We start from the raw sequence: 14,638 nt of genomic DNA, 5'->3' as shown, positions 1-14,638 counted from the left end.
ATGAAACGAGAATTAGCTGTGATTGTGCCGTTGATCAACTTGTACTCACTGGCACGTCTGTTCCCAAGATGATACACTTAACGACGCATTCAGCCACCTCTTTCAGTTGCGCTGTATTCAATACCGACAAATTCGAGTGAATTCCTGCCAGAACCCAATCTGGACAGTCGCCATCTCCGCAAAAACGAAATTTCTGAAAAAAAATATCGAAAATGGATATATTTGGCATATTATTAGTTTTCGCTCACACTAAAGCAGTACTCAATAAAAGTATGTATCTTTATCGACACAATTATAACGTCTTTGGTGACTCAAATTTAGAAGTAAAACTCTAAAACTCCAATGGTAATATGAACCGATACTTGGGGTCAATATCGGTTTCCCAGGGGTCGACATAAACGCAAGTTATTTTTGGGGGTCCACTAGCAGTGTTGCCACACGTACAGATTTATCTGGAAAGGTACAGATTTTTTCGTTTTTTTTGGTACAGATTTGTACGGTACAGAGTACAGAGTACAGTATCGCTTGGTGTTGCTGATCATAGAAATATTCACAATTCAATGATTGATCAGTTTCGAAAGGACGGAATTCCTTACAAGGAGTGTCTGAAAGGATTCGCGTCGGTGCGACGTATGTTTTGCATCAGATCAACAGATTGAATCTTTTGTTCCAGGCTGAAAAACCTGAATTCACGATGCTACATGAAAAGCTGAAGGATTTTTATTTGATAATTTTCCCTAATATCTGCGAGGAATCTTGCAGTGTTTCAATGTCAAACGCTATCAAATTTGAAGATCATTTGAAAAACGGCAATAGTTTTTAGGTTGGAATAGCAGCAGAAGAAACTATCAGAATAATGGACAGCGAAAGCAGATCATTTTTAAGGATATTTGTCGCAGTTTTTTCGTGGAGCTGGGATTTAAATCCCAGAAACTTTCCCAATTGGATAAGCAATAACGTTGTGTTAGGAGCGTCTCCAGGATTCTACAATGGAAATATACAAGATCTGGAGAAATAATTCCGTACCCTAAAGATAAAACTACTCCGTAAGGGAATCACAGTCTAAAAAGAATTGATGGTTCGCTTGCATTTTTGGCGCTTCGATGTCTTGTTTGTTACGTTCTCACTATGCCTCACTCCTCGACAACTGTCGAGCGATTTTTTCTGAATAAAATCCGAACAAAAATGAGCTTCGCAATCGGCTCAGCAACGATGCGATGAACGTTATTTTGGGTTTAAAAGATTTGTTTAAACATCGTGGCGGCAGCACTAAAATTTTAATAAAAGGTAGTATGCAATCTAGATTCAGAAAAAAAACTATGTATGAACATCATGAAACACACGAAGGACTCGCAAATGTAAATGTAGTATTAGTATTAAATAAATGAGTATTTTTTCCATGCTAATAAATAAGTTTTTTTCTACAACGTATATTTTCGATGGTACAGATTTTTGGCACAGAGTTTTGGAAAAAAAAACACAGATGAGAATGATTTTTATTCCCTCTGGTACAGATTAAAATGTGGTAACACTATCCACTAGGTCTAAAAATCGACCCCTATTAATATAAAAGTTAATGTGTTTGAGCGTACAAGTTCCTCAGTCACGTTTTGACTTGATCTGTATTTGACACATATCCGCAAATTAAGGGGGTAGTAAATTTAAAATAAAATTTAAAAAAAAATTCTGGCCTAAAATGTTCTCTGGGATGTCTACTTTACTGTAGTTTTTGTTCAAGGTTTGTCCAATGCTCCGTTCCAAAGATACAAGCCAATTAGTGGATTAAGTCTTTGCGTAAGGAGCGCGGATCAAAAATTTAAAACGCGTTTTCCCGAAACTAAGTTATACAAACTGGTGGGAGTTCTACCTACGGAACGGTTCATCCGATTTCGATGAAATAGTTTCTCTCAGACTTCTACTGAAATTCCTGTCATCGTACCTAGATTTTTTTCGATATTTTGAAAAATAAAATTTTGGTTAATGTTTTTGTCTCGATTTTTGAGGCAAAAACGCATTTTTTTACAAAAAATGTCGTCATTTCGTCAAAAATCAATGTTTTGAAAAAATCCTACGTACAGGAATGACAGGAATTATATCCAAGATTACGTAAAAAATCATTGGTTGAATCCGGTCCACTAGAAAAACTTGTAGAACTCCCTCCAGTTTACATGGTTTTGGCTGCAACAAACCGGTTGCGGTTATTCAGGGGACAGTCCAGTTGACACCAATTTATTTTTTATTTGTTAATTACCTAATCAAACTGTGGTATCAGATTAATTATAGTAATTTATTTTATCGTTGAAAAAAATCGCGCAAATCACATACTTTTTAAGATGTTCATAGTGTACTACCACCTGAACACATTGAGGACCGCTCACGAAATTTATCGTGTTACGCGTGCCGTCTATTACGAAATAACTTGTGTTTTCTACACTTGATGGTTAAATTCTTGGTCTGCCCAGAATCTAACAAGACCTACCGATGGCTCGCTTCGTCTCATCCACACCGAAGGAAACGATCTCATTCGTGGAATCCGAACCAATGAAGCGTACAAGTTTGCCCCAAAACGTAGGGTCCTTAATGTGTTAACACGAAGGAAATCATGATTAAATTCAAGTCCAAATACGCTCCTGATATTTTACTGTATAACAAGCTTGCACTTAAGTTGCATGTTCATTTACGTTCTCAAATTCGTTGTAACTTGAATGATAATACGCTCATTTACTAATTTATTTCAAAAGATTATATTAGATTGATAGAAAGTCACCAGGTTCGTCCATCACACTGAATTTTAGGTTTTTTATCTTTAAATTGGGATTTTAATGTTTCTTTCCAAAAATTAATTACCTAATTCAGTAATATGTATAATTAATTATAAATCATACTTGATATTCACTGAATTTTATGTCAATTTATTTTGTTGATTTTGTTTTGTTTTGATTTTATGTCAAGTTTACACCAATAGCAAACTTTTGGAATAGGTACAGTCAATCGCAAAATTAAGTATACACCCCGTGTTGGTTTGATATTTTTGAGTTTTTCGGGGTTAAAAAGTAAATAATTAAAACCGACCCATATTAATCGTAAAATTGATCCTTTTCACTCTCATGTAGTGATAAGGAAAAAATTGACATGGTCACATTTCTACTTCATGTTTAAAAAACAAACAAAAAATCTTCGATTCAGGCGTTGCAAATTGAGTTTACCGTTCAAGTTTTTCTTAAAAATAAAATTGAATGCTGAATCTGAAGCGCCAATCCTGGTTTCCTTCACACCATCTGTGCTTCATCCGATTCAAAGAGATTGGTTTTCATCTCATCCGTGTAAAGGACCTTGTTCCAGAACTCCTTTGATCAGTTTACATATGCCTTAGCAAATTGTAGTCGTTTTTCTAGATTCGCCTCTGAGATGAAAGACATTTCACGGTCAACACGACCTCTCAGATTGTTCCTGTATGTATCTGTACTGACAGGTCTTCCAATGATGCCGGCTACGTTAATTTAGTTAAATTAGTTAATTTAGGAATGTTTGTTTTAGAGTTCTTTCGAAATGTTCGCACAATGACTCGCTCATCATCAGAAGACAGGATACGTTTGTGTCTTCTACTCGGGATATTTTCCATGGCTCCTTCGTATTTCCACTTGTTTATGATTTTCTTTGCTCTATAGTGGGCTCTTCCGACTATATTTGCTATTTCTTGCAATGTAATATATACAATGATAATACATATGAATTGTCGTGAAAAGGACAATTCATATGTATTATCATTATACGTGTAACAATCTCTTTTTTATCTCTATTATAGTGACTTTCAACACTTTTGGCTGGTTCGTCACTTTTTACATCCATTTTTGGAAGAATGTCGGGAGTGAGAATTGAACTCGTGACCTTTGCGTGAGAGGTATGGATGTTTGCACTACGCCAGATCGCCTCCACTTTAACAATATCTATCTTTTTTTTCCTCTAACTTGCCATTTTGATCAAAACTTTTTCATACATCAGTAAAAAACAAAAACCAACACTGCCCAAGCAGTGGTTAAGTGTTGACACCAATCACTAACGAAAAAAGTACACTAATTCGCAAAGATCTTACTTACATTGCTAATTTGTTCGGAGAAATTGAAGGTGTATACTCAATTTTGCGATGCCTAGAATAGAGATTGTTTACAATTTTTAAGAATAAACAATTAGCAGAAAACTTTTCGCGGAATTTTATTGCATGTACAGCTAGTTGAATGTGTGAGTGATTAATATGCATCAAAAGAATCAATGTATTCAAAATATTTAGTACCAAATAAATGGAATTTATCGTCAAATAGCCTTTGTACACTCAATTTTGCGATTGACTGTATGTATTTTGTATGAATAAGAACAAAAAGCTAGATAGATTCTTTTAAACATTTGGCAAAAGGGTTCTGTGGTATCACTTCATTCTGGAAAAGAGGTCTCTTGCCGAAAATAGTTTGAGAATTCCTTCTGCGAACGAACGCAAGGATGCTTTTTTTCTTTTGGGGTAAAATGGTGTCACTCCCATTTGCTCTTCCCAAATTGAGAAAAATCTTCCAACATTTCTAATTCTTTCGCTTTCCACAACAACCGTTGAACGATTGTTTTGTTACATTTTGAACAAAACAAAACTATAGAATAGAACAGGAACAAAAACTGTGCGAGGAATTCCAGCTTTCAAAAATTATGTAGACATGCAGAAAGAGCAGTCAGGTGTATAATCTCAAACGGGATGAGGAAAATTAAAAATGTTACGGTTCTTATGTATTAATGGCCCCGGAGCGCAATTTTCATGAATTTATTTTTTCGCAATAAAATTTATTCTGATTTTAATGTAATGGGAGGCGCTGTCCCCATCTAACGAGGATATGGAACCGAGGCGGCCCAACATTGGTCTCAGAATTAATTTCATTGCGAAAAAATAAATTCATAATGAAAATTATGCTCCGGTGGCTTTAATACGTAAGTATCAATGCACTTAAGCCACTCAAAATGCTTAATATCGAAGCCGCAAAAATTACATTCACACGCGGAATCATATTTAGTTTTCGGTTTTTGTTTCCCTATTCCACTATTGATCATTATTCATTGTCATAGGATCGTTTAAATATTGTAGAATAACATGTAGAAGGTGTTCTCATTAACAGAAACCTAAAATTCGGAATGTAACTATACAAAAAAGAAATGTAACAACAAAAAAAAGTGTGCTCCCGTGGCCGAGTGGTTAGCGTCATAACTAACATGCCGGGTGTTCGGGTTCGATTCCCGTTCTGGTCGGGGGAATTTTTCGTCAAAGAAATTTCCTCCGACTTGCACTGTGATCACGCGTATTCTAGAACTTGCCATTCAGAATGCATTCAAGGCGTGTTATTTGGCATAGAAATCTCACTAATCACTAAAGTACTAATAAAAAATGACGCAAGTAATACTACGCTGAGACGGCGAAGTTCCTCTAGAAACGTTAGTGCCATTGAAGAAGAAGAACTATACAAATCAACCACCTGTCCATATTACCTCCCCTGTCCATATTACATCCACTGTCCGAATTACCCGCGGTTCCCCTAAATCAAATTGAAAAAAATTAAAAATAAATTCCAGTTTTTTTTAGATTTTCTCCAGCTTTTTCCGGTTCTTTTTTCGAGTTTTTCCAGCTGTTGCAAAAATTTAGTTGGCATGTCTACACATGTCAGTCAAAGCTTGTTTAGGAATGTATTTTGTACATAAAACAACTAGCTACTACTAACTATGTTACTCTATACTGAATGCCTGATCACTGCGGTGTAATGAAAAAGCCGATCTTTTAGCATGATTCCGATCTTCAACCAACTTTGTCGGGTCTGGGCCATTTGTGGATTATGTACATCATGCCTCAAATCAGAACTCAAAACTGGAAAATATCGATGATTGAAGCGATTGAAGTCTTTCAACACCAAGTCAATCCAAATTGCACCTTCATTACACCTTGTAACAGAATAACACGCAGCCTACTCAGTTTCAATGAGACAGATTTAAGCGCGTTGACCGGTCTAATGACCGGGCACTGTCCCAGCAGGTATCACCTTGAAAAAATCGGAAACAGACAGATGATAATTGTCGTTTCTATAATTTCGAAGCTGAAACTTCGGAACATTTACTGTGTCAATGCAGGGTCAGCGAAGACTGCAGATTCTTGGAAAGGGCGTTTTTATGCCCAACGGGATTTGGTCTGCTGAACCCGAAAACGTAAGTACCTTCATAAAGGAAGACATACCTTCGTGGAAGGAGGAGATGCAAAGATCTAGGGCGACTATCACTCATTCCTTGAGTGATGGAACGAACTGACCGTGCTTATATAAACTCTGTCCAACTTCTATAAGACCACGTAATGATCTTGCTGCTCTGTGTCATTGTAAACGAACAATGATTCAATTTATATTCTAGTGTATTGGTATTGGTAACTACCATACACTGCATCATTTTCATAAAAATGGGTGTGTGTGTTTTTTTTTTATAGAGGTGAGGAACGCTACTAGCCTTACCTGGGAAGGGTTAACCTAGACGTCGAGTGGGGATTGCACCCACAAAAACCAAGCCCTCTACTCGATGCCTCATTTCCCCTCGGACCACATCTAGGCGACTACTTCAGGGGGCGGCTGTGCTCATGCACTTCTCGAGTTTACAACGTTGAATAGCGTTGATCCTTCTCTTTTTCTCAATATTTTTTTTTTCTCCATTTCTTTCCAATGCGCTTATGTCCATTTCACAGGCATCCATTTACCCGTCGAGACGTGAACCGATTAGGAAGCGCCCTCCAACTTGACGTGCGCCCCGTCACAGCCACCCTCGCAGGATTTCTCCTCCCAACGGAGCGCCGATTAGGCAGTGCCCTCCAACATAACGCGCACTCCGTCACAGCAACTCTCGTCGTGTACACACCGATTCGATGATGCTCTCCTAGGCGCTTGCTCAGTCGAAACGTTCACAGTGTTCCTCCATCCAGGCCACGATCAGGCGTTGCCAGGCAGGCATTTTGCTGTTCTCCGCGGCAGTATCCGTTTACCTGTCGAGACGTGCACCGATTAGGAAGCGCCCTCCAACTTGACGCACGCCCCGTCACAGTCACCCTCGTGGCATTTCTCTTCCCCGCGGAGCGCCGATTAGGTAGTGCCCTCCAACATGACGCGCACTCTGTCACAGCAGCTCACGTGGGGTATACACCAGTTTGAAGACGCCCTCAGTCGCAGTTGTCCAATCAGCATCCGTTTACCTGTCGAGACGTGAACCAATTAGGAAGCGCCCTCCAACTTGACGCGCGCCTCGTCACAGTCACCCTCGCAGGATTTCTTTTCCCAACGAGGTGCCGATTAGGTAGTGCCCTCCAACCTGACGCGCACTCCGTCACAGCTACTCTCGTGGGGTACCATCGGTTGCAACAGCCGTCGCCGTAGTTCGCTTTGCAGTCAGGCGTTGTCAGCATGTTGATCGACTCTCCACTTTCGCTGCAGCTCCGACATTATTTGTGTGATTGCACTGGTCACGGTATTCCAGATCCTCTCGTCGCGACACATCTCCTTCACAATATTCCCGATATGAAGTGCAGGCAGCCCCTCACGCCTTAGGCCGATTACACATTATCCGGTTTCTGCCGGACCGGTTTGAAACCCAAATGGCAAATTTCGATCGGACCAACCTTTTTACGACGCCGTGATGCAGCCGTCTACAGCGACTGCAATGTCCGGTGACCGGACAAGCATTATACGCGATGACCGTAGAATAGTGTCGACGTCTGGTGGAGACATCGGTTTGGGAAAGCAAATCATTCTCTATAAGATTATCACACCTCAAGACAGTTTTAAGTTGTTTAAATTTTTAATGAAAACTTTTACTTCATATTATTTGATTGCTCAGAACCTGTGGTATTGATTCTTCCTTAACCATTTTTGTATAGTTTCCTTGATATTTTAACTAAAACTCATCATTGTAATATACAATCATTATCAGACACAATTATTGTTCAGGAGGTTTCCCAACTTGCAAAAGAACGTATTACTTTATTACATAAAGAACACATTTCATGAGAAGAAGTTAATTTTCATTCATAGTTTTTATTTTAAGATATGTGTTTAATGCACCTGAAAATCCATTATCACTATCATTTCCCAAAAGCGGAGCACGAAGCTCCATGCCATGAAAGCGAATTGACAGTTGTTTGTCATGTCTGTTAGTATTAGTACAATTCAGGCAATTTTTCGTCTAATGTAATAGTATGTGTGCACTATTGACGTTTGTTTGTTGATTTTGAAACCAGTTGATAATTTGCAAGCGATATGGATGCTGAAATTTTTATTTCACTTCTTCAACAACTACCAGTGTTGTGGAACTAATTCTGTGATGCAAGTTTCTGCTCAAAGAGAAGCAATGGTCACAGGTGCACGATGTCATCATTTAGCATATTGCCACGGACTGTGTTATTAACGGTGAGTGGTGTCTTTTGACAAGCAGATCGAGTTATTTAATTGACTTCTATTTTTTGTTCACAGGCAACATCCCTTATCTGAAATAATTATTGAACGAGTTCGGGGATGTCAAACAAATCTTCAATCGGTTCATGGAGGGGCGGATTTCGAGCGGCTTTATCGAGCTGAATGAGAAGGTTAGTTTTTGTTAATTTGAACACACTAAAAATAATTCTCTCGTCTAATATTCTTTGGGTATTCCAGTTTGACCTGACCGGCGACGCGATCGACGACGAGACCAAGGCACTCCAGCCAAAACTGTCAGATATGTGCTCTGTGGTCTAAATGTTCCAATGCCCGACGCCAAAGCATCGGTTCTGTCAGAACGAAATTCCAGCTTATCTGATTCGGTCATTCTTTGCCCCGGATCCGCGTATTGATAGCTGTGATGCGAATTGGGCTCGAGAAGCTGCCCATGCCCCAGGTTTACGTGCTCGAGGAATTGCGGCATATGTTGAGCTCGTTCTTCGACGAGGATCAGCGGAAGCAGCAATGGAATAGTGTTTGAACGAATTATGTTATTTTATTCGTAATTTGTTTACTGTATTAATGAAATAAAAAAAACTCTAGAATGAATGGATGTGTATACATTCTCTTGTAGGTAAATTCCAAAATAATCACAGGAAGTGAACACATTATACATATAAATAAATAGTGCCTCTGGCTTGTAACGGAATGTTATTATTATTGGTTCATCAAATTGCACTTTTATCAAACCGTGTTTCTGAGACTGTTGAAAAATTATGTGGCAACAGAGCGTGTGAAATAAATCATACTATTCGTGTATGCTTGGAAACGAAATAATTATGCGTATGAATGAATAAACCACAGCTGGACTAAAGTTAGTTTTTTAAACGTATTCTGAAGTGGGGCGGAAGTATTCACGATAGGTACGGTAAGAACGCCGTTATGATGCAGGATGTGTGTAATGTCCGTGAGGCCTGGTCTCACTTTGATCATGCTCATGGTGTGCTACACTCCAACATTCGGCCTTATGTGATTTCCAAGGAACATACATATGAGAACGCTCGTGGTTGCCGCAGCAGCTGTGGGTTTAAGGTTTTCCGTCTGCACTCAGCTGCATGTAACCGGAATATTTGAAGCAATGTTTACCTGTCAAATCCACATATGAATAAATGCATATATGTGTTTGTGAGAGATGTACGGTTTTGTGTAGCGCGAGGTCTCTTTCACATTGTTGTCCGGTTTTCCGTCCAAACCCAGCGGCGCTTTTTGAAACCGGTCCGGCAGAAACCGGATAATGTGTAATCGCCCTTACGGTGAACCTGGGACAGACAAAAACGACGTGCTCCGGTGTTTCCTCCATATCTCCACACTCCGGACAGAGGGGTGAGACTGCGGGTCCGAACCGATGTAGATATTGCCTGAAACAGCCATGTCCAGACAGAAACTGCGTCAAGTAGAAGTTAACCTCACCGTGCTCCCTGTTCAACCAGGTCGATAGTACCGGTATCAGCCTGTACGTCCATCTACCGTTTGTAACGACTCCGCTCTCATCAATTTCCGGATACCTCTGGTTCCCCGCCGCTTGTAGCACTCGCTGTCTTCCGCCAGGGTGATGCAGATGGGAATCATACCGGCGATTACACACACAGCTTCTGTCGAAATGGTCCTGTACGCGCTTACGACTCGCATGGCCATGAGTCGGGATGTGCTGTTCAGCATCCTCCGATTTCGGTGAGTTTCCAGAGCCGCCAACCAGGCAGGACCACCATACCTCAGTATCGACGAAGATATGCTTGCCAATAGGCGCCACCGCGTTGATGGCCTTTGCCGCCTTCCCGCATGCATAATCGACATGCTGATTGAAGTTAAGTCGGTCGTCGATCATAACTCCGAGGTATTTCACTGCTCGCCTCGAAGCGATGGTATGTCTTTCAACCGAGACTTCTGCCCGCAGCACTGCTTTGCGATTGCTCACTAACAGCACCTCGGTTTTGTGATGTGCCACCTGGAGCTTTACCCTGTCCATCCAGCTACCGATCGTGTCTACTGTCTCCGTCGCCAACATTTCCACTTCCTGAAGCGTCTCGCCGATTACCGTTGTTACGATGTCGTCTGCGAAGCCCACGATCTCCTCACCTTTGGGTAACTTCAGTCTTAGTACACCGTCGTACATCGTGTTCCATAGCGTTGGTCCAAGGATGGAACCTTGTGGAACTCCCGCCGAGATATTCTTCAGTATCTGCCCGCTGTCTGTGTTGTATCAGGATCCGATTCTGGAAATTACTCCTCAGAATCCTGTGCAGGTAGCCAGGGACCTTCAATCTGTTTAGCGCCTCGGCGATGGCCTCCCAGCTGGCATTCTTCACGTCGATCAAAATCACCGCGCAGTAACGATCACCTCTTCGTTTTTGATTAAGCGAGACCTGAGCTTTCTCGATAACTGTTTGAATAGCGTCCACTGTCGACTTTCCTTTCCGGAGCCCAAACTGCATTTTCGACAATCCGTGATCACCCTCCGTGCATTTCACCAGTCTGTTGAGAATAACCCTCTCCAAAAGCTTTCCTAAAGTATCCAGCAAACAAATAGGCCTATACGATGCTGGATCTCCAGGTGGTTTTCCTGGAGCAGCAACAACTTTTGGACCTTCCATTTCGCAGGGAAGAGACCGTCATCCAGGCATTTCTGCAGCACCATCCTGAACATTTCGGGGAAAGCAAGGATCGCCGATTTCAGGGCCACATTGGGGATTCCGTCGGGGCCGGGTGCTTTTCTCACCTTTAGACCTTTTGCCACCGCGATGAGTTCTTCGTTGGTGACTTGTGCGTTTTCGGCTTCGTCCTCACCGTACAGTGTGGGTGGCCACGTCGGTGGGTCGTGCTGCGGAAAGAGTCCATTCACAATAACCTCGAGTTTTTCCGGACATAATTCCATGGAAGTCAACAAGTCAACAAGAGATCAACCTAATGGTCGCTCCTACAAAAGATGATTTAAAATCGTTTACCTACAATGACCGTGTTTGGTTTAATCTATGGAACTGTTTTAATTTTATATGAAGGCAACACAATAATGGCCTTCATATAAAATTAAAATAGTGAGTTCCACAGATTAAACCAATTTCAGCAGTTCTGTGATATCTGTACCTGACCAAGTCGGATTACCACTTAGCTGCATATTGATTATCTTCAATTTAAAATAATTTTCAGGTATTTATGTATAATATGTATATGTATGATATGGTTCGCTACAATTTGCCTTCATTATTCACGCATTGAAAATGTATATTATCCTGACCCTGATTTGTAGAAATATCACGACTCGAATTTATGTTTCCGAGTGGAAGTAATTAATTCGAGATAAAATTTACCGTATTTCATTTACCGGCATTCATGCCTCTGGGCAATTGATCCGAATCACGCCACTAGTTAAACGGGGGAATATTTATATCAAACAGCGAAAGTAACCATTCATCAATTATTCACAGTTCAGCCGTTCGAGTACGAAAAAGCTGCCTGTCGTACTGATGAGATACACCTCACCGGTGGCTCGAGAAAACTTTTCTTGCCGGCCATTTCTTGTCTCCCAACAATGCGCCTTTATCGAAATGCTCCATGAAATGAAAGCGTACCTTCTTCCGCCCTCGAACGGCTTCAAACAGTCTTACATTCAAATGAAGCATGCTTCTGCAGCAGAAAGAATAATATGCCGAGGGAGGGGCCCTCGTGATCGGCTCTTCTCAGACTCACTGTTACACTAAATGAGCTATTAAGGATACGAATTATTATTCGTCCTGATTCGTTCACAAGCAATGGGGAGTTACTCTCCGCTGGAGGTTTGCTTATAAAAGAGGCTGCATCAATCAACAGGTATTCCAGTGGATATAGTGTACTGATACGTCGAACATGTGATTTTGTTACGTCCAACGAACAAGATAATTTTGAAGAAAAATGACAATGAAAATACGATTCGTTCTAGTTCTACTGGCAGCAGTTGCTGAAAGTTGTTGCATTGATTTTGATGGGAGTGAATATGGGTTGACTAAGATTATCAACGGCTGTGAGTGGATAAATAGACAAAATGTAATATCCGAGATTCTACTGGATCGCTACCGTAAATACGTAACGAATCAGTTCTTCCTGATGGAAGATGTGTGTGCCGTATATGAGCGGAACAAGAACTCACGGGATTCTGAGACTTATGGAAATGAAGTGGAAGAAGAAAGTGAGTTTGGAGACAAACTAGTTTTGTATATTATATATAATTTTGTATTTTGCAGAAGTGATCCCCGATGAAAATAACAGAGATAATGTTTCGGGAGAGAGACCGTCCTCCTCATCGTCCGGGGGCACAGTAAATTCTACCTGTACCAGAAGCGCCAGAGATTTCTTTGTGTGTATCATCGAACAGCTGAACGATTCAACGCTCAATTCATTGATATTGGATAATCTAGAAACAACCTGCGAACCACGTTACTCAGCAGTGGCTGCTAATAAACGCAACTCCAAATACGTCTCCAAACAAAAGTTTTACTCCTGGGGTGGCAAACGAAACGTTTTCTACCCATGGGGCGGTAAACGTAATGATGGTCGCATTCATCGTCAGCCCAAGGTTGTCATTCGTAATCCATTTCATGCGTGGGGAGGAAAACGGAGTGAAGATTACAGTCCGGACATCTAAGAGCAACATTCTCTTCCGTTGTCTGTAGTTGGCCTAGGTACATCGTGAAACACAAGCAACTTAAAAAATTTCCTCTTGCAATACAACATTGATTGCCAGTGCATGTTCCAGTTTCATCCATAAATGTAGTAAATAAAAGCTAAGTGAACATACTGAAAAAAGATTCATTCATTATCAGTTGAGCTACCGAAACGCATTGTTCTATTTTGAAAATAGATCGATGTAACACCATTTTCATCTTGAATTGGACTTTGGATTGCGAAGCATTTGCCTTTTTCGACGCTTCTCTCGTTGCTAGCTTCGAGTTCCGCTTGAAAAGACTCACTACCTTCGCGTGTGTTTTAGGATCCGCTGGCTTTGCTGGTCTGCCATTTTCGGGTTTCCAGCCGACTTTTTCCGACCCGTTTCAGAATGTCACACACCGTGGGTTTCGGAAATTTCGAAGGGGCTGCTAACTTTCGAGTGAAATGAGCGAAATTTTCAATATCCATTGAACCACAATGTGTCATCCTAATTACCATTCACGAATATATAACCGAAAATGATGATTTAGATACTTAGACTGAATGAGAGTATTAACTTTTGTTGCACTACGTGAATAAACGAACAGGGAACGAAAAATGTTGATTGCATATCCGAGCTTATGCGGGCGCTACACAATTCGTCCAACGTTTCACTCGAATGTTGGACTCAAACATTTGGCTCGATGAATCGACAAATGTTGTGACGAATGTGCTGCTACACGGTGAAGTGAATGTTCGATTCAATGCACTCGGTCCAAACATTCGGCGAGTATTTGGAACGAATGTTTATTGTTTTTATTTACCATCAAAAACGTTAGGAAACTGGATGACGATGCGAGTAATGAAATTGCTGCCGTAGCAATTGTACTGATATCGGGCTGTAAATTAAAAATGCTTGAAATCAACATTATTAAACTGCAATATTTTGAATTTTATGCATCAATTTCATAGTTCCTTCATCTAAAACTTGTAAACAAACCAATCTGTCAAAGATAGATTCGGACGAATCGTGTAGAAGTGTATCGAATGCCATCGTGTGCCGAATCAACGAATGACAAAAATCCTTTGACTCGTGCCACTCGCGTTGGAAGGTAATTCTCAACGAACGGATTACCTTCCAACGCGAATATTCGACACTCGACATTGGAGGTTCGTAGCTTGTCAGTCGACTACACGATGCGTCGAATCATCGAGCGTCCAGCATTCGAGGGTGTTCGTAGCATCGTGTAGCGCTGGCTTTAACCTAACAACGGACAGCACGTTGAATGATTGTATACAGCTTTGAATCGCACAAATCATCTCTTTCCAACTATCGTGAATTATTGTTGCACAGACGAGTACAGAGCGATGAACTACAGATAAAGAAATACAAGCGTCATCATTCTTTCGTCATTCTATCATCATCAGCGGCGAGCGGCGAATGAGAGAAACACTAAAGAACTAAAACGGAATAGGTTTTAGTTCTTTAGTGT

At 40.7% G+C, this 14,638-nt stretch overlaps 2 protein-coding genes and 1 long non-coding RNA gene across 3 annotated transcripts in view; 2 read left to right on the top strand and 1 right to left on the bottom strand.

Moving 5' to 3' along the window:
- LOC129776702 (COMM domain-containing protein 4) overlaps positions 1-14,638 on the bottom strand; it is a 59,982-nt gene that overhangs the window by 524 nt on the left and 44,820 nt on the right. Inside the window, exon 2 of the mRNA XM_055782498.1 lies at positions 50-193. Within this exon, the coding sequence (XP_055638473.1) occupies positions 50-193 (144 nt within the window). The remainder of the gene's footprint in view (positions 1-49; positions 194-14,638) is intronic.
- LOC129776705 (uncharacterized) lies at positions 7,648-8,996 on the top strand. Its single transcript, XR_008743150.1, has 3 exons — positions 7,648-8,462; positions 8,526-8,638; positions 8,706-8,996. It is a non-coding gene; the product is annotated as an uncharacterized LOC129776705 (long non-coding RNA).
- Positions 12,322-13,287, top strand: LOC129776701 (leucokinins-like). Its single transcript, XM_055782497.1, has 2 exons — positions 12,322-12,687; positions 12,743-13,287. The coding sequence occupies exons 1-2, from the start codon at positions 12,414-12,416 to the stop codon at positions 13,141-13,143; spliced, it is 675 nt and encodes a 224-aa protein (XP_055638472.1). The 5' UTR covers positions 12,322-12,413; the 3' UTR covers positions 13,144-13,287.

This window comes from Toxorhynchites rutilus, chromosome 3, assembly GCF_029784135.1.
Source record: "Toxorhynchites rutilus septentrionalis strain SRP chromosome 3, ASM2978413v1, whole genome shotgun sequence".
NCBI lineage: Eukaryota > Metazoa > Arthropoda > Insecta > Diptera > Culicidae > Toxorhynchites > Toxorhynchites rutilus.
This window is presented reverse-complemented; position numbering and strand designations above follow the sequence as displayed.

Coding starts and splice junctions, on each gene's coding strand:
- LOC129776701 (XM_055782497.1), top strand. CDS start 12,414: ATGACAATGAAAATACGATTCGTTCTAGTTCTACTGGCAGCAGTTGCT. Junction 12,688..12,742: donor AAATGAAGTGGAAGAAGAAA/GTGAGTTTGGAG, acceptor TGTATTTTGCAG/AAGTGATCCCCGATGAAAAT.